The 26341-nt window shown below is 43.7% G+C and overlaps 1 protein-coding gene across 3 annotated transcripts in view; it reads right to left on the reverse strand.

Annotated features, from left to right (window-relative positions):
- The window catches only part of LOC122561888 (integrin alpha-E-like), a 397374-nt gene that overhangs the window by 253080 nt on the left and 117953 nt on the right, over positions 1-26341 (reverse strand). For all 3 annotated transcript variants that reach the window (XR_006315137.2, XM_043714220.2, XM_043714221.2), the window contains 2 exons: positions 19012-19127; positions 16177-16331 (listed from right to left, as the gene is read on the reverse strand). Coding sequence is in view for 2 of the 3 variants with exons in the window: in XM_043714220.2 (XP_043570155.2) it covers positions 16177-16331; positions 19012-19127 (271 nt within the window). In the remaining variant the exon portion in view is untranslated. The remainder of the gene's footprint in view (positions 1-16176; positions 16332-19011; positions 19128-26341) is intronic.

A 26341-nucleotide genomic window follows, 5' to 3' on the forward strand; every position in this document is an offset into this window, starting at 1 on the left:
GAAAATTGTGAAATGGTCAAGTTTAGTAGGAATAAAAAGAAAGTGTATAATCTGAATGATGTGAGTTTGCAGAACACTAGATGCAGAGAGATTTGGGTGTCCTACCATAAGAGTCATTAAAGGGCCATAACTAGCAGAGCAGGTAATTTGGAAAATGAATAAAATATTATCAATCATTACATAATTTATGTCAACTACAAACTAAACTAGATTTTTACAAAATAAGCATTAAATATTTCTTAACCTATGCATTCAGCCTTACCAAGCTCAAGAGCAGCCACAGATGGACAACAAATGCTGGTCGACACCCATATACATACAGAAATAAACAAAGTAAATCCTGTTAATGCCGTGCAATGTTTGTGTGGTGACAGTAATAGCGTTAGGATTGGAGTGAGGCTATCACAAAAATAATTGAATGCAGAAATAAGGAGGCTTTGGTTTGTGACTCTTCAGTTACTAAAGCAGTCCATGTTCAAATGCAATAAGATTAGATTACTTACAGTGTGGAAACAGGCCTTCAGTCCAACAAGTCCACACCAACCCTCTGAAGAGCAACCCACCCAGACCCATTTCCCTACATTTATCTCTTCACCTAACACTACGGGCAATTTAGCATGGCCAATTCACCAAACCTGCACGTTTGGACTGTGAGGAAACCAGAGGAAACCCACGCAGGCATGGGGAGGATGTGCAAACTCCACACAGACAGTTGCCTGAGGCAGGAATTGAATCCAGGTCTCTGGAGCTGTGAGGCAGCAATGCTAACCACTGTGCCGCCCACAGATCTGGACAATATCCAGGCTTAGGCTGACAAGTAACAAGTAACACCACAAAAAAGGCCAGACAATAAATATTTCCAATGATATGCAAAGTAACATGACATTCAATGGTGCTATCATCACTAAATCCCCCATTATCAACATCCTCCGGGTTACCATTGACAAGAAACTGAACTGGACAAGTCACATAAACACAGTGGCTAAAAGGGCAGATGAGAGGGTAGGAATACTGCAGCAAATAACACACCTCCTGACTCTTCAAAGCCTCTCCATCATCTACAAGGTACAAGTCAGGAGTGTGGAAGAATGCGAGGAAGAATACTGGTCAACAGAAACTCACCAAAGATGCTTAGACAGCACCTTCCAAACCCAGAACTACATCCATCCAGAAGGACAAGGGAAGTAGATCTTCATACAATCCCTACAGTGTGGAAGCAGGCCATTTGGCCTATCTAGTACATATTGACTATCCAAATGCATCCCGCCCAGTTCCATCTTCTTACCCTATCCCATGGCTCATCCACCTAGCCAGCATATCATAGAACATAGAACATAGGACAATACAGTGCAGAACAGGCCCTTTGGCCCTCGATGTTGCGCCGACCTGGGAACTAATCTAAGCCCATCCCCCTACACTATGCCATCATCATCCATGTGCTTATCCAAGGATTGTTTAAATCTCCCTAACGTGGCTGAGTTAACTATGTTGGCAGGTAGGGCATTCCACATCCTTACCACTCTCTGAGTGAAGAACCTGCCTCTGACATCTGTCTTTAAATCTATCACCCCTCAATTTGTACCAATGCCCCCTTGTACAAGCTGATGTCATCATCCGAGGAAAAAGACTTTCATTGTCTACCCTATCTAATTCTCTGATCATTTTGTATGTCTCTATCAAATCCCCTCTTAGCCTTCGTCCTTCTAATGAGAACAGTCCCAAGTCTCTCAGCCTTGCCTCATAAGACCTTTCTTCCAAATCAGACATCTGGTAAATCTCCTCTGCATCTTTTCCAGTGCTTCCACATCCTTACTGTAATGGGGCACTAGAACTGTACACAATATTCCAAGTGTGGTTGCACTAGCGTTTTATATAGTTGCAGCATGGCATTACCGCTTTGGAACTCAATCCCTCTACCAATTAAAAACCTAACACACCGTATGCCTTCTTAACAGCACTATCGCCCAGGGTGGCAACTTCCAGGGATCTATGTACATGGACTCCAAGATCCCTGTACACATCCACACTACCGAGAATCTTTCCATTGACCCAGTATTCTGCCTTCCTGTTATTCCTCCCAAAGTGAATAACAAGTAGTATCCCTGGACACTATGGCCAATTTAGCATGGCCAATACACCTAACTTGCACATCTTTGGGCTGTGGGAGGAAACAGATGCACTTGGAGAAAACCCACACAGACACAGGGAAAATGTTGGCAAAATCAACACCGACAGTTGCCGAAGGGTGGGATTACCTGGATCCCTGGCACGGTGAGACAACACTGCTAACCACTGAGCCACCATGCGGCCCCAAATAGAAATTCGGAACACCACCTGCAAGTTCCTTTCCAAGCACCATTCCCACTTGGAAATAAATCACTATTCCTTTACTGATGCTGGATCAAAATTCTAGAAGAGTCTCCCTAACAGCATTGTGGGTCCACCTGAAGCACATGGACTGCGGTGGCTCAAGAAGACAACTCACCACCAGCTTCCCAAGGGGCAGAAAATAAGTGTTGACCAGCCAGCGATATTTACATCCCATGACTGAATTGCAAAAAAAAGCAATACAGAGTTTTGGTGAGACCACGTCTGGATACTGTATATGGTACTAGTCACTTTCCTTATACTAGGATGTTAATGTATTGGAAGAAATTTAGAGTTTGCTTACAGGCCTAATATCTGGAATTGGGGGTTGCCTTACCAGGAATAGTTCGACAGGCTACGCTTATATGCTGGACTCTAGAAGAGCAAGAGGCTGTGTGATTGAAATATAGTTAAAAATCACACAGCACCAGGTTATAGTCCAACAGATTTATTTGGAAGTATATGCTATTGGAGCACTGCTTCTTCATCAGGTAGCTAATTTGATTGAGAAAAATATCACAGCAGTACTTAGAGAGGATATTCCTGGGGGATCATCCAGTAAAGCTTTATGGGTGGAATTGAAAAATAAGAAGGGGTGATCACTTTGATGGGAATGTACTATAGGCTACCAATAGTCAGCAGGAAACTGAGGAGCAAACATGTCGGGAGATTGCAGATAGCTGGAAGAATAATAGTTGTAATAGTAATTGTAAGGGATTTTAATTTTCCAAACATAGTCTGGCACTGCCAGTGTTAAGGGCTTGGATGGGGAGGGATTTGTTAAGTGTGTTCAAGAAAATCTTGTCATTCAATATTTGGATGGCCCTACTAGAGAAGGGGCAAAATTCGACTTCCTCTTTACTCAGGGAGTAGTAGGGGCATGGAATGTCCTGCCTGCAACAGTAGTAGACTCGCCAACTTTAAGGGCATTTAAATGGTCATTAGATATACATATGGATGAAAATTAAATAGTACAGTACAGATGGGCTTCAGATTGGTTTCACAGGTCGGTGTAACATCGAGGGCCGAAGGGCCTGTACTGCGCTGTAATGTTCTATGTCCTATGTTCCTCTTGGGAAATAAGGCAGGGCAAGTTACTGTGGGAGCAAGTTAAAGGGGCAGCACTTTAGGATTGGTGACCAGAATTCTATTAGTTTTAAGAAGTTTTAGTTACAGAAAAGGATAGGCCTAGTCCATAAGCTAAAATTCTAAATTTGGGCAAAGTTAATTTTGATAGTATTAGGAACTTTCAAAAGATGATTAGGGGAGACTGAATTGAATTGAATTGAATTGAATTTAGTGTCACATGTACTGAGGCATAGTGAAAAGCTTTGTCTTGCAAGCAATATAGGCAGATCACATAGTTAAGTAGCACAGATAGTAAATAATAGTAAAGAGAAGTAAAAACAAAACACAGGTACAGGCGAATGTTAAAAGTTTGTGAATCCATTCAGTATTCTAACAACAGTAGGGTAGAAATTGTTGCAAAACCGGATGGTGCGTGTGTTCAGGCTTCTGTACCTTCTCCGCAATGGTAGAGGTTGTAGAAAAACATTGCCAGGGTGGATGGAACATCTGGCAAGTGGGAAGCTTTCAAAAGCAAGATACCAAGAATTCAGGGACAGCATGCCCCTGATAGTACGAAGGGCAAGTCTGGCAGGAGTATGGAACATGGATGCCTGGAGATATTGAGGCTCTGGTCAAGAGAAAGAAGGAGGTATATGACAGGGTACAGACAGCTGGGATCGGCTTTTTGTGTAGAAAAAGGGAACATGAGATAGCTTTGACAGATAAAGATCAACGAGGCCACCTGTGTGTGGAACCACAGGGGATGGGTGAGATCCTAAACAAATACATATCGTGGAGAAAGACATGGAAATGAAGGAACTAAGGGAAACAAAGAGTGATGTTTTGAAAAGTGTCCACACTACACAAGAGGAAATGCTGGATGTCTTAAAACACAAAGGTAGATAAATCCCTAGGACCTGATTAGGTGTAACCCATTGTGGGAAGCTAGGGAGGAACTGTGGGGCCCCTGGCACAGGTACTTGTATCAGCGACATCCATGGGTGAGGTGCCAGAAGACTGGGGAGTGGCTAATGTCGTGCCATTACTTCAAAATGCTACAGGGAAAAGCCAGAGAACTACAGACCAATGAGCCTAACTAATTAGGTATAGTCAGCATGGCTTTTTGCATGGGAAATCCTGTTTCACAATCTTGATTTGGTTTTTTGAAGAGGTGACAAGAAGATAGATGAAGATAGAGCAGTAGACATTGTCTACATGGACTTTAGCAAGGCCTTTGACATTATTGTACATGGTAGACTGGTTAGTGGGGTAAGGTCATATAGGATCGAGGGAGAGGTAGCCAATTGGATACGAAATTGGCTTCATGGTAAGAGACAAAGGGTAGTGATAGAGGGTTATTGTTCAGACTGGATACGTTTAACCAGCGGTGTGCTGCGAGGATCAGAACTAAGTCCCCTGTTGTTTGTCATTAATTTAAATAACTTAGATAATAATTTAGGAGGCGTGGTTAGTAAGGTTGCAGATGTCACCAAAATTGGTGGTATATAGTGGACAGCGAAGAAGGTTATCTAAGAGTACAATGGTATCTTGGTCAACTGGGCTGGTCGGCCAAGGAATGGCAAGTGGAGTTTAATTTAGATAAACACAAAGTTTTCATTTTGATAAGACAAATCAGGGTAGGACTTACATGGTTAATGATAGGGCCTTGGGGAGTTTTATAGAACATTAGAACAATACAGCACAGAACAGGCCCTTCGGCCCACGATGTTGTGCCGAACATTTATCCTAGCTTAAGCACCCATCCATGTACCTATTCAATTGCCGCTTAAAGGTCACCAATGATTCTGACTCTGCCACTCCCACAGGCAGCGCATTCCATGCCCCCACCACTCTCTGGGTAAAGAACCTACCCCTGACATCCCCCCTATACCTTCCACCCTACACCTTAAATTTATGTCCCCTTGTAACATTCTGTTGTACCCGGGGTAAAAGTCTCTGACTGTTTGCTGTATCTATTCCCCTGATCATCTTATAAACCTCTATCAAGTCACCCCTCATCCTTCGCCATTCCAATGAGAAAAGGCCTAGCACTCTCAACCTATCCTCGTACGACCTATTCTCCATTCCAGGCAACATCCTGGTAAATCTCCTCTGCACCTTCTCCAAAGCTTCCACATCTTTCCTAAAATGAGGTGACCAGAGCTGCACACAGTACTCCAAATGAGGCCTTACCAAGGTCCTATACAGCGACAACATCACCTCACGACTCTTGAATTCAATCCCTCTGCTAATGAACGCTAATACACCATAGGCCTTCTTACAAGCTCTATCCACCTGAGTGGCAAATTTCAAAGATCTATGAACATAGACCCCAAGATCCCTTTGCTCCTTCATCTTACTAAGAACCCTACCATTAACCCTGTATTTCGCATTCTTATTTGCCCTTCCAAAATGGACAACCTCACACTTGACAGGGTTGAACTCCATCTGCCACTCCTCAGCCCAGCTCTTCATCATATCTAAGTCCCTTTGCAGCCAACAACAGCCCTCCTCACTATCCACAACTCCACCAATCTTCATATCGTCTGCAAATTTACTGACCCACCCTTCGACTCCCTCTTCCAAGTCATTAATAAAAATTATAAACAGCAGAGGACCCAGAACTGATCCCTGCAGAACTCCACTTGTAACTGGGCTCCAGGCTGAATATTTACCATCTACCACCACTCTCTGACTTCGACCGGTTAGCTCGTTCTCTATCCAACTGGCCAAACCTTCCACTATCTCATGCCTCCTGACTTTCCGCATAAGCCTACCATGGAAAATCTTATCAAATGCCTTACTAAAATCCATGTACACTACATCCACTGCTCTACCCTCATCCACATGCTTGGTCACCTCCTCAAAGAGTTCAATAAGACTTGTAAGGCAAGACCTACCCCTCACAAATCCGTGCTGGCTGTCCCTAATCAAGCAGTGTCTTTCCAGATACTCATAAATCCTATCCCTCAGTACCCTTTCCATTACTTTGCCTACCACCGAAGTAAGACTAACTGGCCTGTAATTCCCGGGGTTATCCCTATTCCCTTTTTTGAACAGGGGCACAACATTCGCCACTCTCCAGTCCCCTGGCACCACCCCCATTGACAGTGAAGACGAAAAGATCGTTGCCAACGGTTCTGCAATTTCCTCTCTTGCTTCCCACATAATCCTAGGATATATCCCGTCAGGCCCGGGGGACTTGTCTATCCTCAAGTTTTTCCAAATGCCCAACACATCTTCCTTCCTAACCAGTATCTCCTCTAGCTTACCCGTCCGTTTCATACTCTCCTCTTCAACAATATGGTCCCTCTCATTTGTAAATACTGAAGAAAAGTACTCATTCAAGACCTCTCCTATCTCTCCCGTCTCAATACACAGTCTCCCACTACTGTCCTTGATCGGACCTACCCTCGTTCTCGTCATTCTCATGTTTCTCACATACGCATAAAAGGCCTTGGGGTTATCCTTGATCCTACCCACCAAAGATTTTTCATGCCCTCTCTTAGCTCTCCTAATCCCTTTCTTCAGCTCCCTACTGGATATCCTGTATCCCTCCAACGCTCTGTCTGAACCTTGTTTCCTCAACCTTATGTAAGCCTCCTTCTTCCTCCTTACAAGACATTCAACCTCCCTCGTCAACTAAGGTTCCTTCACACGACCATCTCTTTCCTGCCTGATAGGTACATACATATCAAGGACACGTCATATCTGTTCCTTGAAAAAGTTCCACATTTCAACGACATCCTTCTCTGACAGCCTATGCTCCCAATTTATGCTACTCAGATCCTGTCTTGCAGCATCATATTTACCCTTCCCCCAATTGTAAAACTTGCCCTGTTGCACGCACCTATCTCTCTCCATAACCAAGGTGAAAGTCACAGAATTGTGGTCACCATCACCAAATTGCTCACCCACTAACAAGCCCATCACTTGTCTCGGTTTTGTCGAACACAGAAACCTAGGGGTACAGGTACATTGTTCCTTGAATGTAAATGTCACAGATAAACAGGATGGTGAAGAAGGCATTTGGCATGATTGCCTTCATCAATCAGAGCACTGAATACAGGAGTTGGCTTGTCATGCCACAGGAGGTGTTAGAAGCAGGCACGTTGTCGGCATTTAAGAGGTATCTGGGTGGAGGGAATAGAGGTATATGGACTGAATAAGGGCAGAAGGTTTGTTTTTAGTTTAGTTATGGCATGACAATCGGCACAGGCTTGGAAGGCCAAAGGGCCTGTTCCTGTGCTGTACTTCTCTTTTGTTGTTTTGTCATGTTACAGCTGTACAAGACCTTGGTAAGGCTACATTTGAAGAGCTGAAAATGTGTTGCTGGAACAGTGCAGCAGGTTAGGCAGCATCCAAGGAATAGGAGAATCGACGTTTCGGGCATAAGCCCTTCTTCAGGAATGAGGAAAGTGTGTCCAGCAGGCTAAGATAAAAGGTAGGGAGGAGGGACTTGGGGGAGGGGCGTTGGAAATGCGATAGGTGGAAAGAGGTCAAGGTGAGGGTGATAGGTCAGACTGGGGTGGGGGCGGAGAGGTCAGGAAGAAGATTGCAGGTTAGGAAGGCGGTGCTGAGTTCGATGGATTTGACTGAGACAAGGTGGGGGGAGGGGAAATGAGGAAACTGGTGAAATCCGAGTTCATCCACTGTGGTTGAAGGGTTCCTAGGCTGAAGATGAGGGGCTCCTCCTCCAACCGTCGTTTTGTTGTGGTCTGGCGATGGAGGAGTCCAAAGACCTGCATATCCTTGGTGGAGTGGGAGGGGGAGTTGAAGTGTTGAGCCACAGGGTGGTTGGGTTGGTTGGTCCGGGTGTCCCAGAGGTGTTCCCTGAAAAGCTCCGCAAGTAGGCGGCCTGTCTCCCCAATATAGAGGAGGCCACATCGGGTGCAGCGGATGCAATAGATGATGTGTGTGGAGGTGCAGGTGAATTTGTGGCGGATATGGAAGTTTCCTTTGGGGCCTTGGAGGGAGGTGAGGGGGGAGGTGTGGGCGCAAGTCTTGCACCTCCTGCGGTTGCAGGGGAAGGTGCCGGGAGTGAAGGTTTGGTTGGTGGGGGGTTGTGGATCTGACGAGGGAGTCACGGAGGGAGTGGTCTTTACGGAACGCTGATAGGGGAGGGGAGGGAAATATATCCTTGGTGGTGGGGTCCGTTTGGAGGTGGCGGAAATGACGGCGGATGATACGCTGTACATGGAGATTGGTGGGGTGGTAGGTGAGGACCAGTGGGGGTTCTGTCCTGGTGGCGGTTGGAGGAGCGGGGCTCAAGAGCGGAGGAGTGGGAGGTGGAAGAGATGCGGTGGAGGGGGGGAAATTGCGGTCCTTGAAGAAGGAGGCCATCTGGGTTGTACGCTTTTGGAACTGGTCCTCCTGGGAGCAGACGCGGCGGTGACGAAGGAATTGGGAGAATGGGATGGCGTTTTTACAGGGGCAGGGTGGGAGGAGGTGTAGTCCAGGTAGCCGTGGGAGTCGGTCGGTTTGTATAGATGTCCGTGTTGATTCGGTCGCTTGAGATAGAAATAGAAAGGTCGAGGAAGGGGAGGGAGGAATCTGAGACTGTCCAGGTGAATTTGAGGTCGGGTGGAAGGTGTTAGTGTAGTGGATGAACTGTTCAACCTCCTCGTGGGAGCACGAGGCGGTGCCGATACAGTCATCGATGTAGCAGAGGAAAAGGTGAGGGGTGGGGCCAGTGTAGTTGCGGAAGATGGACTGTTCCACATATCCTACGAAGAGGCAGGCATAGCTGGGGCCCATGCGGGTGCCCATGGCTACTCCTTTCGTTTGGAGGAAGTGGGAGGATTGGAAAGAGAAGTTGTTCAAGGTGAGGACCAGTTCAGTCAGTCGAAGGAGGGTGTCAGTGGAAGGGTACTGGTCGGTACGGCGGGAAAGGAAGAAGCGGAGGGCTTTGAGTCCTTCGTGATGGGGGATGGAGGTGTACAGGGACTGGATGTCCATGGTGAAGATAAGGCGTTGAGGACCGGGGAAGTGAAAATCATGGAGGAGGTGGAGGGCATGGGTGGTGTCCCGAACGTAGATTGGACTATATGGGACTATATGGACTATATGGGACAGGACCGTGTTGAGGTATGCAGAGATGAGTTCGGTGGGGCAGGAGCAGGCTGAGACAATGGGTCGGCCGGGGCAGTCAGGTTTGTGGATTTTGGGCAGGAGGTAGAAGCGGGCGTTGCGGGGTTGTGGGACTATGAGGTTGGAGGCGGTGGATGGGAGATCCCCTGAGGTGATGAGGTTATGGATGGTCTGGGAGATGATAGTTTGGTGGTGGGGGGTGGGGTCATGGTCAAGGGGGCAGTAGGAGGAGGTACCTGTGAGCTGGCGTTTGGCCTCAGCGGTGTAGAGGTCGGTGCGCCAAACTACTACCGCGCCTCCCTTGTCTGCTGGTTTGATAGTGAGGTTGGGGTTGGAACAGAGGGAGTGGAGGGCTGCGCGTTCCAAGGGTGAGAGGTTGGAGTGGGTGAGAGGGGTGAGGGAGTTCAGGTGGTGGTTAATATTGTGGCGGCAGTTGGCTATGAAGAGGTCGAGGGCAGGTAGGAGGCCAGCACGGGGTGTCCTGGTGGATGGGGTGTGTTGGAGGCGGGAGAAGGGGTCGTCAGAGGTAAAAAAAAATTTTTCACGCCGCGTGTTGAACTCATTAATCCGAGAGCGTAGGGGAATGAAGGTGAGGCCTCTGCTGAGGACTGATCTTTCATCCTCAGAGAGGGGTAGGTCTGGAGGGATGGTGAACACATGGCAGGGCTTGGAGTTGGGACCTGGTGTGGGGCTGGAGCTGGGTGTGGGGGGCGGGGTTAGGCTTGGGGGCGGGGACGGAGATCGGCGTGGTGATGGAGATCGGCGGAGGGGCGGGGTTAGACGTGGTGACGGAATCGGCGGAAGGGCGGGGTTAGGCATGCTGTCGGAGATCGGCGAAGGGGCGGGGTTAGGCATGGTGACGGAACTCGGCGGGGGGGCGGGGTTAGGCGTGGTGACGGAACTCGGAGGGGAGACGGGGTTAGGCGTGGTGACGGAACTCGGAGGGGAGACGGGGTTAGGCGTGGTGACGGAGATCAGCTTAAAATTTGTTTTCACGCCGCGTGTTGAACTCATTCAGAAACATATACAATTCTGGTCGCCCTGTTAGAGGAATGACGATATTAAACTGGAAAGGGTGCAAAAATGATGTACAAGGATGTTACTGACAATGGACGGTTTGAGTTATAAGGAGAGGCTGGATAGGCTGGGATTTATTTCTCTGGAGTATTGGAGGCTGAGCAGTAGCCTTCTAGAGGTTAGTAAAATCATGAGGGGCACAGATAAGGTAAATAACCATGGCCTTTTCCCCAGGGGTAGAGGAGCCTAAAACTATAGGGCATAGTTTTAAGGTGGGAGGGGTAAGATTTAAAAGAGATATGAGGGGCAACTTTTTCACGCAGAGGGTGGTGCATATATGGAATGCGTTGCCAGAGGAAGTCATAAACTGGTAAAGAATCCCTACAGAGTGGAAACAGGCCATTTGACCCAACAGGTCCACACGAGCCTCTGTAGAGTAATCCACTTAGACCCACTCTGATGCAGCAGTACATTTACTCTGACTAATGCACCTAACTTACACATCCCTGAACACTATGGGCAACGTAGCACTAATTCAATGGCTAATTCACCGAACCTACACATCTTTGTATTGTGGGAGGATTTACAAGGATGTTACTGACACTGGACGGTTTGAGTTATAAGGAGAGGCTGGATAGGCTGGGATTTATTTTTTTGGAGCATAGGCTGAGCAGTGACCTTCTATAGGTTAGTAAAACCATGAGGGACACAGGTAAGGTAAATAACCAACTTGTGCACCCAGAAGAAACCCACGCAAACACAGGGAGAATGTGCAAACTCCATACAGACAGTTGCCCGAGGTTGGAATTGAACCTGGGTCCCTGGTGCTGTGAGGCAGCACTGCTAACCACTGAGCCACCGTGCTATCTGCAAAGTGGTAGATGCTGGTACAAGTACAACATTTAATAAATATTTGGATAGATACATGTATAGAAAAAGTGTAGAAGGAGATGGGCCAAATGCTGGCAAATGGGACTAGTTCAGTTTAGGAAATCTGGTTAACATGGACGAGTTGGGACGAAGGATCTGTTTCCATGCTGTATGACTCTACGCTGAAAGATTTTGATCAGTTAGGAGATAAATTAAAAAGCAAAACCTACAAGGTAATATAAGAACCTACAAGAAAAAGAGGAGGGGGTGCATCACAGCTACAGAAACAAAGGTTGTTGAGGAAGGTTTGTCTACTTGAGCCAATATGGGTGGAAGTTAGGAACAGCTACCTCATTGGGAGTTTTCTACAGACTCCCTAACAGCAATAGAGAGATTGAAGAACTCATAGGTGTGCAGATTTTGGAAAAATGCAGATGTAGCAGGTTTATTGTTATGGGTGATTTCAGCTTTCCCAATATCGACTGGAACGTCCTTAGTGTGGATGGTTTGGATGGAGCCGTTTTTGTCAGGTATGTTCAGGAGGGTTTCCTTACTCAGTAAGTAGACAGGCCGACAAGGGGAAAGGCCATTTTGGATTTGGTGCTCAGCAATGAGATGTGACAGGTGTCAGATCTTGCATTGGGAGAACACTTTGGTGACAGTGATCACAAGTGCCTCACGTTTACCATAGCCTTGGAAAGGGAAAGGAGCAGTTGTCTAGGGAAGGTATTTAATTGGGGAAAAGGAAATTATGACGCTATCAGACAGGAGTTGGGAATTACAGACTAGGAGCAATTGTTCCACAGAAAGGACACAGCAGACATGTGGAGACTGTTTAAGGAGCAGTTGTTGAGAGTGATGTACGAATTTGTTCCTATGAGACAGGCAAGAAGAGGTAAGATTAAGGAACCTTGGATGACGAGAACAGAGGAGCTTCTCGTCAAAATGAAGAAGGCAGCTTACATATGGTGTAGGAAACAGGGATCTAGCACAGCTTTAGAGGATTACAGGCTTGCTAGAAAGGAGCTCAGAAATGGACTGAGGAGAGCCTGGGGGGGGCACAAAAAAGGCCTGTTGTGGTTCTGTTCGCTGAGCTGGGAATTTGTGTTGCAGACGTTTCGTCCCCTGTCTAGGTGACATCTTCAATGCTTGGGAGCCTACTGTGAAGAGCTTCTGTGATGTTTCCTCCGGCATTTATAGTGATTTGTATCTGCCGCTTCCGGTTGTCAGTTCCAGCTGTACGCTGCAGTGGCCGGTATATTGGGTCCAGGTCGATGTGCTTATCCACTCATCCACAGATTCAATCAATCAATAAGCACACAGAGCCTCTGCTCTTTTAGTTTTGAGAAATGACTTGGATGAGGAGGTTGAGGGGTGGGTTAGTAAATTTGCAGATGACACAAATGCTGGAGGTGCAGTTGATAGTATCGAAGGCTATTGCAGGTTGCCGTGCGACATAGACAGGGTGCAGAACTGGGCTGAAAATGGCAAATGGAGTTCAATCTGGATAAATGCAAAGTGATGCATTTTGGAAGGTTGAACTCGAATGCTGAATATAGGATTAAAGACAGGATTCTTGGTAGTGTGGAGGAACAGAGGGATCTTGGTGTTCAAGTATATAGATCCCTCAAAGTTGCCACCCAAGTGGATAGGGTTGTTAAGAAAGCACATGGTGTTTTGGCTTTCATTAACAGGGGGAATTGAGTTTAAGAGCTGCAAGGTTTTGCTACAACTCTACAAGACCCTGGTGAGGCCAGACTTGGAATATTGTGTCCAGCTCTGGTCTCTCAACTATAGGAAAAATACAGAGGCTTTGGAGAGGGTGCAAAGATTTACTAGGATGCTGCCTGGACTGGAGAGGTTGACTAAGGTCGGACTTTTCTCCCTGGAGAGAAGGAGAAAGAGAGGTGACTTAGTCGAGGTATACAAAATAAGTGTGCTTCCAATTAAACCTGTTGGACTATAACCTGGTGTTGTGTGATTTTTAACTTGGTGCACCCCAGTCCAACACCGGCATCTCCAAATCAAGATAATAAGAGGAATGGATAGAGTCAATAGCCAGAGACTTTTCCCCAGGGCAGGATTGACTGGCATGAGGGGTCATAGTTTTAAGATATTAGGAGAAAGGTATAGAGGGGACGCCAGAGGAAGGTTCTTTATACAGAGAAGTATGAATGCATGGAATGCGTTGCCAGCGGTGTTGGTGGAAGCAGAGTTATTAGGGACATTTAAGCGACTGCTGGACATGCACATGGATAGCAGTGAATTTAGGGGTGCATAGGTTAAGTTATTTTATTTTATATTAGCATTAATGCTTGGCACAACGTGGGACAAAGGGCCTGCTCGGTGCTGTACTTTTCTATGTTCTAATATCTGCATTACTACCTGAGCCACAGGAAGCTGGCATAGGGTAAACAATAACCAGAGTAGGATAGAAAGTACGCAAACACAGAAAAACAGTAGTACATCGGATCAAAGTGGGAAAAAATAGCAAAAAGGCAAAATTAATTACTCTTTACCTGAATGCACATAGTATTTGAAACAAAATAAATGAATTAATAGCTCAATACAGCTTAATGGATAAGATCTTACAGCCATTATAGAAACATGATGACATGAAATCGAAGCTAGGAACTAAATATTCAGGGGTATGTAACTATTTGAAAGGACAGGCAGGAGAAAAGGGTGAGTGGGTGGCATTGCTATACAAGGTAAAAAATGTATGACAGTAAGAAATGATCTTGGATCAGACGATGTAGAATCCATACACATAGAGCTAAGAAACAAAAAGTGAAAGAACACTGGTAGAATTTGTCAACAGGTCCCCTAAACATGGAACACTGAATAAATCAGGGGGTAATTCGGGCAAGTAAAAAAGGCAGTCCATTAACCATGGGTGATTTTAATCTTCGTGTACACTGAAATGGTTAGGTTGGAAAAGGTAGTCACAAAGAAGAACTCATCTCTTGTATTTGGGACATCTTCCTACAATATTTTGTATATCCAACCAGGGATGAGGCTATTTTGGATCTGGTAATGTGTAATGATGCAGATTTAGTAAATTATGTCAGAGTAAAAGATCCCCGAGAAACAGTGATATCATAACATGGTAAAATTTATCATTCAATCTTAGAGAGAGAAACTTGGGTAAGAAAAAAGTGTGTTAAACTTAAATAAAGGTAATTACCAAAGGAATAAGGGTAGAGCTCGCTGAAATCGACTCAGAAAGGCATTCAGCAGCAAAAATGGTTGACAATCTGTTACTGGAAAAATGTTAGAGTATTATACAATAAAACACTAGGATATAATAGCAGAGCATTTAGAAATACATATGATCAAGCAGAGTCAACATGGCTTCACGAAGAGGAAATCAAGCCAACATATTGGTTAGAATTACTTGAGGAGTTAACAAGCAGGATGGATGAAGGGAAAGCAGTGAATACAACATATTTGGACTTTCATATGTTATGCTAATAAAAAGATAAAAGCCCATGTTGTTGAAGGGAGCACATCAGCATGGACAGAGGATCCCCTCAGTTGGGATAAGGAGGAGGCATTTTCAGGGTGGCAACCTGTAACTGCAGTGTCTCAGGGATCAGTGCTGTGGTCACAATTATTTACAACATATATATTAATTATTGGATAAGAACAGGGAATCTACTATTGCCAGAATTTTCAGATACACAAAAATGGGTGGGAAGGCAAGAGGTGAGGATGACACACTGAGTCCTCGGACGAATACAGACAAGCTAAGAAAGTGAACAAAAAAAAAACCTAGCAATTGGAATATAATGTGGGAAACTGTACTTTGGCAGGAAGAACAGAGGAGCTGAATATTATTGAAATTGAGAAAGATAGCAGAAAGCTACATACCACTCTGAATATTATTGAAATGGAGAAAGATAGCAGAAAGCTAAATACCACAAAAGAATTTAGGAGTTCTTGTGCATAAATCACAAAAAGGTAGCATACAAGTTAATCTGGAAGTAGGGAGTTAAGTAGAAGGTTAGGCTTTATTTCAAAGGGAATGGAATATAAATAAAGACCATAAAACATAGGAATAGAAATTAGGCCTTTCAGGCCATCAAATCTGCTCCACCATTCATGAGATTGGCCAGGTCGTTAAGTACATTCAAGATGAGATAGAGAGATTTTTAATCATTGAGGGAATCAAGGGTTTTTTCATTCAAGCAATGGGAAGTGTGCATTACTAGCTGGTCTGCATTTATCGTCTGTCCCTAATTGGCTGTCCTTAATTAGATTTTCAACATACCTGTCCACTCTCTAACCTCCAGGGCTTTTCTATTCAAATTTCCTTCAAAATGTTAATTGAAGTGGAACACTTCAGATGAAAGGGATTATTTACTTAGATACCTTTGTATCAATAATAGAAGCAAAGGTCTTTACTCCTAGGGCTGTTATAATCTGGAATGTATTGCTTGTAAATAAATGAACCTTTTCAGAAGGGCATTTGATTCCTCAAAAAGGAATTTACAAGACTATGGGGAACAGAGAAAAGGTAAACTAATTGGAGAGTTGAAATAATTAGAATCAATCTCTTGCATGTTGTCTAATTCATTGAATATTACTTTAAAATCATGGAGCACTCTATACACAGATAAAATGTTTACAAATTGTATAAGCTATAGAATAAAAACTGACGTGTAGGAAGAGGTAGGGAGAAAGAAAAGTTACAGAACTGACTGATTCCTAATCTTCAGAGATAATTCAATAAAGGAAAAATCTAGAATGTTAAATACTCACAGTACATGTTGTATTGCTGAAGCTGTTTTTGTGGTTTGACCCAACTGAAGCATATTTCTTACAATTGAGAAAATTCCAGAACTTATTTCCTGGCTGTCATTCAGATCAAATATCGTCTTAATTTCCATACCAAACTGCACCAATGCAAATTCACACTGTCAAAAGAAATGAAATAATTTTTGTGACTACCTAAAATTGATGTCTAATTTTTTGGGAAATGATTACAGTATTCCACTATTTTTTAGATTCTTAAGATTTATACAAAACTGAATTTTAAAAAAAATTATGGCCCTGGAAACCTGAAATAAAAGCAATAAATGCTGAAAATCCTCAACATGTTGAGTGGCCTCTTATATTCTTATGTGGACAGGGAAATGAAATTAGTTATCCTGCGCCTGGGATAGTGGATGAAGGGCTTTTGCCTGAAATGTTTTTTTTGTTTGTAATGTTTATATTTGTTTTTTTTGCTGCTCCTCGGATGCTGCCTGAATTGCTGTGCTCTTCCAGCACCACTAATCCAAAATAGTGGAATAGGAGTTGGAGATGGTGATGAGATTGGTTGGGGATGATTAACCAAACAGGCAGTTATGTGACACAGACCTCCTACAGGGTGATGTAGATTTTTTGCCTGTCAAATGGAAGTAGGCAGTAATTTAAAGAGGGAAGACCATAAGACATGGAAGTGCAAATTAGGCCATTTGGCGCATCAGGTCTACTCCACCATTCAATCATGGCTGATAAGTCTTTTCTACTGCTTTCTCCCTGTAACCTTTGATTCTCTTGATAATCAAGAACCTATCTATCTCTGTTTTAAATACACTCAATGACCTGGCCTCCACAGCCTTCTGTGGCAGTGAATTTCACAGATTCACCACTCTCTGGTGGAAGAAGCTTCTCCTTATCTCCGTTCTAAAATGTCTCCCCTTTAGTCTAAGGATGTGCCCTTGGGTCCTCATCTCTCCAGCCAATGGAAACATTTTCCCAATGTCCACTCTGTCCAGGCCATTCAGTATTCTGTAAGTTTCAATTAGATCCCCCTTCATCGATTATACTCCCAGAATCCTCAAATGTACCTCATATGTTAAGCCTTTCATTCTGGGATCATTCTTATAAATCTCCTCTGAATCTGCTCTAAGGCCAGTATGTCTGTCCTGAGGTATAGGAGCCCAAAATTGTTCGCAATACTCTAAATGTGGTATGGTCAGAGCCTTATAAAGCCTCAGAACTACATCCTGCGTTTATTTTCTATTCCTCTCGAGATGAATGACAACATTGTATTTGTCTTCCTAAATACCTACTCAACCTGTAGTTTACCTTAAGAGAAACCCGGACTAGGTCTCCCAAAGTCCCTTTGCACTTCAGATTTCTGAATTTTCTCTCCATTTAGAAAATAGTCCATGTCTTTATTCTTCCTACCAAAATGCATTACCTCTTACTTTTCCACATTGTATTCCATCCGCCACTTCTTTGCCCACTCTCCTAACCTGTCTAAATCTTTCTACAGCCTCCCCGTCTCCTCAGTACTACCTTCCTCCACCTACCTTTGTATAACTGCAAACTTAGCCAGAATGCCCTCATTTCCTTCATCCAGATCATTAATCTATAAAATGAAAAGTTGTGGTGCCAATACGGACTCTTGCAGAACACCACTAGTCACTGGCTGCCACCGTGAAAAGCACCTTTTATTCCGACTCTCTGCCTTCTGGCAGCCAATATTTTATCCATGCGAGTACCTTGCCTCCTCTGTAATATGGACATTTTTTCAAGATGTCTCCATCTATCTCCTTACATTCTACATCTTCCATGTCTTTCTCCATAGTAAATATTGATGCAAAATACTCGCTTAGTATCTCCCCCATCTCCTGTGCTGATCTTTGAGGGGCCCTATTCTCTTTCTAGTTACCCTTTGTCCTTAATGTATTTGTAAAAACCCTTTGGATTCTCTTTGCCAAAGCCGTCTCATGTCCTCTTTTTGCCCTCCTGATTTCCCTCTTGTATACTCCTACTGCCTTCATACTCTTCTAAGGATTCACTCGATCTATCCTGTTTACACCTGACATATGCTTCCTTATTTTTCTCAACCAAATCCTCAATTTCTTTAGTAATCCAGCATTCCCTATACCTATCAGTCTTTCCTTTCACCCTAACAGGAATATACTTTCTTTGGACTCTTGTTATCCCACTTATGAAGGCTTCCCATTTTCCAGCCGTCCCTTTACCTGCGAACATCTGTGCTCAATCAGCTTTTGAAAGTTCTTGCCTAATACCATCAAAATTGGCCTTTCTCCAATTTAGAACTTCAACTTTTAGACCTGGTCTATCCTTTTCCATCACTATTTTAAAACTAATAGAATTATGGTCACTGGCCCCAAAGTGCTCCCCCACTGACACCTCAGTCACCTGCCCTGCCTTATTTCCCAAGAGTAGGTCAAGTTTTGCACCTTCTCTAGTAGGTATGGTTCTTGATTAGTAAGGACATCTAGGGTTATGGCAAGAAGGCAGGAAAATAGTGTTGAGAAAAATTTCACCCATGATGGCAGAACAGATTCAAAAGGCCAGAGAGCCTAATTCTGCTCCTATACTTTATGGCATTTTGATAGGTGACTCCGTGCCGCGTAGGAGCACTGTCAATTGTTTCACTTTGCTGTTGATTGAGCATACTGATGGGTACCAATTGGCTTAATTAGATTTGTTTTGGTTTTTGTGTACTATTATTTCTTTTAATATCTCATAGCTATTTTGATTCCTTCAAATTAGGCATTTTATATTCATTTATTTTGAATTGGCTCAGATTCTGAAAATACACCAATGCTTCTGATAGTGTTCATCATTTACCTCAAGACATCGTTTCCAAATGTTTTTGGCAATGTTTATAATAAAATCTTTTGCTTTTTGGAAGTCAGGTTCTTCAATGCTTCCTGATCCATCCAGAACAATTGCAATCTCAGTGCCTGCAGAAACACAAACATTAAATCAATAATATTGAAATCAACCATAGACTACACAACTTATTCTTAAATGCATCAGCTTCCAATTTCAGATTACAGATTTGAAGATGCATTAGACAGGGATTGTTGGTGCTTAAATAAAAGCTTAAAATGCTGGAAATAATCATAAAAGCAAAGAGAAAAAAAATCAAATGAGGCAAGGACTATGAATTAATATTATTTTCCTCAATATTGAGTCCAGAAGGCTATAATGTATCCAGCTGAAAGATGAAGTGCTATTTCATGAATATAAATTAGTAATTACCATCTGTCTACTTGAGTTCCAGTTTCATTTGCATAGGCCTTAAATTAACATCAACAGTGAGTTATGTAGTCCGAAGTGGAATTTCCACCATCAACTGGAATGGATGGATAACAGAAACTACGACTAATCAAGATTTCCCAAGGTTTGATTTTGCACATACTCCAGGCATGAGATTGAAGGAAAATACAAGGACTGTAGCATCATTTGAATTTTGTACATGAAACTGAGTGAGCAGAAAGAAGAGAACTTGTGTTCTTTCATTGAATGTAGGCATCTCTGGCGAGGCCAACATTTATTAACCATCCCTATTTGCCCTGCAGAAAATGGAGGTGAGCTTTCTCGACCACTGCAGACATGCACTATAGATGCATCCACATTGTTATTAGGAAAGAAACTCAAGGACTTTGACCAGCAATAGTGATGAAACAACAACATAGCTCCAAGTCAGGATGGTGTGTGGTTTGGGAATGTGGAAACAAATGTATGCTATTCAGTCCATTGAGTCTTCCCTCTCACTCTAGGTTCATGGCTGATCATCCCCTCAATACTGCTTGCTTGCATTTCTCCATATCCTTTAAAGCCTAGTCACGGAAACAGCAACTTTCATCTTGAATCTGCTGAATGATTGGGTTTCCACAACCCTCTTTAGTGGAGAATTTCAACGTTTCACCACCCTGAGTGAAGAAATTCCTCCTCATTACAGTCTTAGTTTGCCTGCCACTTTTCCTGTGATCATGTTCCCTGTCATATAATCAACAATTATGGGAAACATCTTATGTACATCCAACCTGTCATGCCCTGTGGGAATTTTGTAAGTTTTGATGAGATTGCATTTCAAGTATGGCTGCCAAATTTTCTGATGGCTCAAGGATAGGTAGAAAAGTAAGTAGTGAAGAAAATATGAAGAGTCTACAAAAAATATATTGATTGGTTAAGAGAGTGAGCAGATTTGGCAAATTGAGTATAATGTGGGAAAATGCGAAACTGTCCATTTTGCAAGAGAAATGTAAAGAAAAAGCATATTATTCAAATGGTGAAAGGTTGCAAAGTCTGAGATGTAGAAGGATCTGAGTATCCTAATGTATGAATTACAAAAAGACTAGAATGCAAATATAGTACGTAATTAGAAGGCTGATAGAATGTCATCATTTATTGTGAGAATACAGAAGTGGGGAGGTTATGCTTTAGTTCAACAGGACACTAGTGAGATGATGTATGGTGTACAGTGTATGGTATTAAAGTTTGTGAGAAGATTTAGAGCTCGGATGCATGTTGTTGAGGTTCTGTTCACTGAGCTGGGAATTTGTGTTGCAGAATTTTTGTCCCCTGTCTAGGTGACATCCTCAGTGCTTGGGAGCCTCCTGTGAAGCGCTTCTGTGATGTTTCCTCCGGCATTTATAGTGGTTTGTCTCTGCCCCTTCCGGTTGTCAGTTCCAACTGTCCATTGCAGTGGTCGGTATATTGGGTCCAGGTCGATGTGCTTATTGATTGAATCAGTGGATGAGTGCCATGCCTCTAGGAATTCCCTGGCTGTTCTCTGTTTGGCTTGTCCTATAATAGTAGTGTTGTCCCAGCCGAACTCATGCGGCTTGTCATCTGCGTGTGTGGCTACTAAGGATAGCTGGTTGTGTCGTTTCGTGGCTAGTTGGTGTTCATGGATGCGGATTGTTAGCTGTCTTCCTATTTGTCCTATGTAGTGTTTTGTGCAGTCCATGCATGGGATTTTGTACACTACATTGGTTTTGCTCATGCTGGGTATCGGGTCCTTGGTTCTGGTGAGTTGTTGTCTGAGAGTGGCTGTTGGTTTGTGTGCTGTTATGAGTCCTAGTGGTCGCAGTAGTCTGGCTGTCAGTTCGGAAATGCTCTTGATGTATGGTAGTGTGGCTAGTCCTTTGGGTTGCGGCATGTCCTCGTTCCGTCATCTTTCCCTTAGGCATCTGTTGATGAAATTGCGGGGCTATCCGTTTTTGGCGGATACATTGTATAGGTGTTCTTCTTCCTCTTTTTGCAGTTCTGGTGTACTGCAGTGTGTTGTAGCCCTTTTGAACAGTGTCTTGATGCAACTTCTTTTGTGTGTGTTGGGGTGGTTGCTTTCGTAGTTCAGGACTTGGTCTGTGAGTGTGGCTTTCCTGTATACCTTTGTGGTGAATTCTCCGTTAGGTGTTCTCTATACCATCACGTCTAGGAATGGGAGTTGGTTGTCCTTTTCTTCCTCTCTAGTGAATCGGATTCCTGTGAGTGTGGCGTTGATGATCCGGTGTGTGTTCTCTATTTCTGTGTTTTTAATGATTACAAAGGTGTCATCTACATATCTGATCCAGAGTTTGGGTTGAATTTGCGGTAAGACTGTTTGTTCTAATCTTTGCATTACCGCTTCTGCTATGAGTCCAGAGATGGGTGAGCCCATGGGTGTGCCGTTGATTTGTTCATATATTTGGTTGTTGAATGTGAAGTGTGTTGTGAGGCACAGGTCCAGTAGTTTGAGTATGCCGTCTTTGTTGATAGGTTCACCGTCCTGTTGTCTGTTGTGTATGTCCAGCAGGTTGGCTATTGTTTCTCTGGCTAGGGTTTTGTCGATAGAGGCGAACAGTGCCGTTACGTCGAATGAGACCACAGTTTCTTCCTTGTCTATGTGTATATTTCTGATGATGTCCAAGAATTCCTGTGTTGTCTGGATCCGCTGATCAGGTGTTTCAGTTTATGCTGTAGTTCTTTAGCAAGTTTGTGTGATGGTGTCCCTGGTAGTGATACTATTGGTCTGAGTGGGATGTCTGGTTTGTGCACTTTAGGTAGTCCATAGAATCTGGGGGTGTTGTTGCTTTCAGGTTTCATTCTTTGTCGGTCAAACCTGGTTATCTGTCCGTTTTTTTGTAGGTTCCTCAGTGTGTTGCTTATCCTATTGGTGAGCTGTGGGGTGGGGTCAAACTCCCTCTTTTGGTAGATGTTGGTATCTGCAATTAGTTGTTGCGCTTTTTGGATGTACTCTGCTTTGTCTAGGATGACCGTCATTCTGCCTTTGTCTGCTTGTAGTATGATTATGTTCTTATCGTTTCTTAGTGATTTTAGTGCTTCCCTCTCCTTGATATTGAGGTTATGTGTTTGTCTTTTCCTTGTTATCAGAGGTATGATACTTTGTCTCACAGTTTGTTGTGTCTCTTCTGTCAGTCCATTGTTCCTGAGTGTGCATTCTAGTGCTGCTAGGAAGTCTGCTGTCTTGGCGTCCCTGTGGTTGTAGTTGAGTCCCTTGGCCAGTATTGTTCCTTCCGTGACTATGAGCTGTCTGTGGGAGAGGTTTCTAACCCAGGTGTTTGTTGTGGTGTCCTCTCTGTTGTGTGTTAGTTTGGCCATTTTTTCTTTTACTGCCGTTTTTTTGCGGTGTGTGGTCCTCTTCTGTCCTATGGTGACAGCCTGTTCTATGGTGGTTTTTGAAATTAACGATTTTGGCGCGCAATTTCTTGTCTGTATTTGTGAAGTCTGTTGTGAGCATCTGTAATCATTACCTGGATCATCCTGAATCCGTTCTGTCTGGCTGTGTCCCTGGCTTGGGGGTTGTTGACTCGTGGTCTGTATCTGACACATGTGGAAGGATTCAATTCTTTCGGCATTCGTGCAGGAACCGGAGTTGTTCTTTTGCGGAATCCTGTGCCAACCGCTTAAGCGCCACATACGAACAACTCCGGTTCCTGCACGAATGCCGAAAGAATCACATCCTTCCACCATGTGTCAGATACAGACCACCAGTCAACAACCCACAAGCCAGGGACACAGCCAGACAGAACGGATTCAGAATGATCCAGGTAATGATTACAGACGCTTACAACAGACTTCACAAATACAGACGAGAAATTGCGTGCCAAAAATCGTTAATTTCAAAAACCACCAATCAGGAATGGACCCGGACCATAGAACAGGCCGTCATCATAGGACAGAACAGGACCACACACCTTAGGCATCTGTTGAAACACCTGATCAGCAGATCCAGACACTCTATACAGTCAACACAGGAATTCTTGGACATCATCAGAAATATACACATAGACAAGGAAGAAACTGTGGTCTCATTCGATGTAACGGCACTGTTCGCCTCTATCGACAAAACCCTAGCCAGAGAAACAATAGCCAACCTGCTGGACATACACAACAGACAACAGGACGGTGAACCTATCAACAAAGACGGCATACTCAAACTACTGGACCTGTGCCTCACAACACACTTCACATTCAACAACCAAATATATGAACAAATCAACGGCACACCCATGGGCTCACCCATCTCTGGACTCATAGCAGAAGCGGTAATGCAAAGATTAGAACAAACAGTCTTACCGCAAATTCAACCCAAACTCTGGATCAGATATGTAGATGACACCTTTGTAATCATTAAAACCACAGAAATAGAGAACACACACCGGATAACCAACGCCACACTCACAGGAATCCGATTCACTAGAGAGGAAGAAAAGGACAACCAACTCCCATTCCTAGACGTGATGGTATAGAGAACACCTAACGGAGAATTCACCACAAAGGTATACAGGAAAGCCACACACACAGACCAAGTCCTGAACTACGAAAGCAACCACCCCAACACACACAAAAGAAGTTGCATCAAGACACTGTTCAAAAGGGCTACAACACACTGCAGTACACCAGAACTGCAAAAAGAGGAATGTATCCGCCAAAAACGGATAGCCCCGCAATTTCATCAACAGATGCCTAAGGGAAAGACAACGGAACGAGGACATGCCGCAACCCAAAGGACTAGCCACACTACCATACATCAAGAGCATTTCCGAACTGACAGCCAGACTACTGTGACCACTAGGACTCATAACAGCACACAAACCAACAGCCACTCTCAGATAACAACTCACCAGAACCAAGGACCCAATACCCAGCATGAGCAAAACCAATGTAGTGTACAAAATCCTATGCAAGGACTGCACAAAACACTACATAGGACAAACAGGAAGACAGCTAACGATCCGCATCCATGAGCACCAACTAGCCACGAAACGACACAACCAGCTATCCTTAGTAGCCACACACGCAGATGACAAGCAACATGAGTTCGACTGGGAAAACACTACTATTATAGGACAAGCCAAACAGAGAACAGCCAGGGAATTCCTAGAGGCATGGCACTCATCCACAGATTCAATCAATAAGCACATTGACCTGGACCCAATATACTGACCACTGCCACGGACAGCTGGAACTGACAACCGGAAGTGGCAGAGACAAACCACTATTCATGCCGGAGGAAACATCACAGAAGCGCTTCACAGGAGGCTCCCAAGCACTGAGGATGTCACCTAGACAGGGGACGAAACGTCTGCAACACAAATTCCCAGTGTACGGTATTAGTCCACATAGTTAAAGATGGATGTAAATGAACTGGAAGCAGTTCAGAGAAGACTTAGAATCACAGAATTATAGAATTACACAGTACAGATGGAGGCCATTCAGCCCATCATGTCTGTATTGGCCCATTACCAGATCTTGGGTGCGTTGCCTTACAAGGAAAGGTTGGACAGGCAAAGCTTGTATCTGCTGGAGTTTAGACAAGTGAGAGGTAAATTGATTGAAACATATAATAACTTGGGGGGGATGTGGAAGGGATATTTCCACTTTTGGCAGAATCTGGACTAACAGTCATTTTTTTGAAAATAAGGATCACCTCTTTAAAACATAAATTAGGCAAAGTATTTTCTCTCAGAGGATTTAGAGTCTTTGGAACTCCTTTCCTGAGAAGGTGATGGGATCAGAATTCTTGAACATTTTTTAAAGCAGAGGTAGGTAAATTTTTGTTAAGTGAAGGAATTGATGGGATAGATGAGGATATGGATGTGAAGTCAAAATCAAATCGGCCAAGACACTATTAAATGCTGGAAAAGGCCCAAGGGGCAGAATAGTCTCCTGCTCCTGACCTAATGATAATATGCTTGGCATGTCCTGGGCTTTCCCATTATTGAGGATGGAGTATCTGCAAAGCCCTCTGCTCCAGTTAATCGCTTAGTTGCACACCATCAGTCTTGGCTGGATGTCACGGAATGCAAAACTTTAATCTGAACCATTGACTGCTTGCTGCATGCTGCTTCCACTGTTTGACAGTCCTGTGTTCTGTTTTTACTGTTTTGCAAGTATTTTGTCATCCACAATTCTGAAACTTAACTTGCACACCAAGATCTAAATCATCCATATATATCAGGAAAAGCAAGGCGCCCAATATCAACCCCTGGGTAACTCCACCAAAATCCTTCTTACAGCCTGAAAAATAGCTATTAACCATTACTCTGTTCCCCATCCCTCAATGTTGTGACAAAATTGTTGCTGTAACCTTTTATTCCATGAGATATAATTTTCCTCACAAGTTTAGTGTGACACTTTATCATGTGCCTTTTGGTAAGTACACCACAATAACAATCCTCAACAAATAAAAGCAAAGTATTATGGATTCTAAAGATCTGAATTATGAACAGAAATTGTTCGATGAACTCAGCAAATCTAGCAGCATCTATGAAGACAGAAACAGTGTTAACATTTGAGTCCAATATAATTCCACTCCAGAAGTGAAGGAGGCAACATATTCATTTAATGCCTCAGCCATGCTTCTTGCTTCTATATGTAAATGCATTTTTTGGTCCCTCATCAGCCCTATTCCTCTTTTACCACTCCTTTACTGTTAATATGCTTATCAAAGTTCCTGGGACTGTCTTTTCTCATAATACCTTTTTGTTTCTCATATGTGCCTTTTCACTTTCCTTCTGACTTTCTTTTTCATTTTGGCTCTTGATTATATTTACTCCATGATACTTGTTACAACCCGAAGATCCCTCTGTTCCTCCACACCGCCAAGAATCCTGCCTTTAACCCTATATTCTGCATTCAAATTCGATCTTCCAAAGTGAGT

Source organism: Chiloscyllium plagiosum, unplaced genomic scaffold (genome assembly GCF_037043375.1).
Source record: "Chiloscyllium plagiosum isolate Xiang-an unplaced genomic scaffold, Cpla_swu_hap1 HiC_scaffold_31, whole genome shotgun sequence".
In the NCBI taxonomy this organism is placed as follows: domain Eukaryota; kingdom Metazoa; phylum Chordata; class Chondrichthyes; order Orectolobiformes; family Hemiscylliidae; genus Chiloscyllium; species Chiloscyllium plagiosum.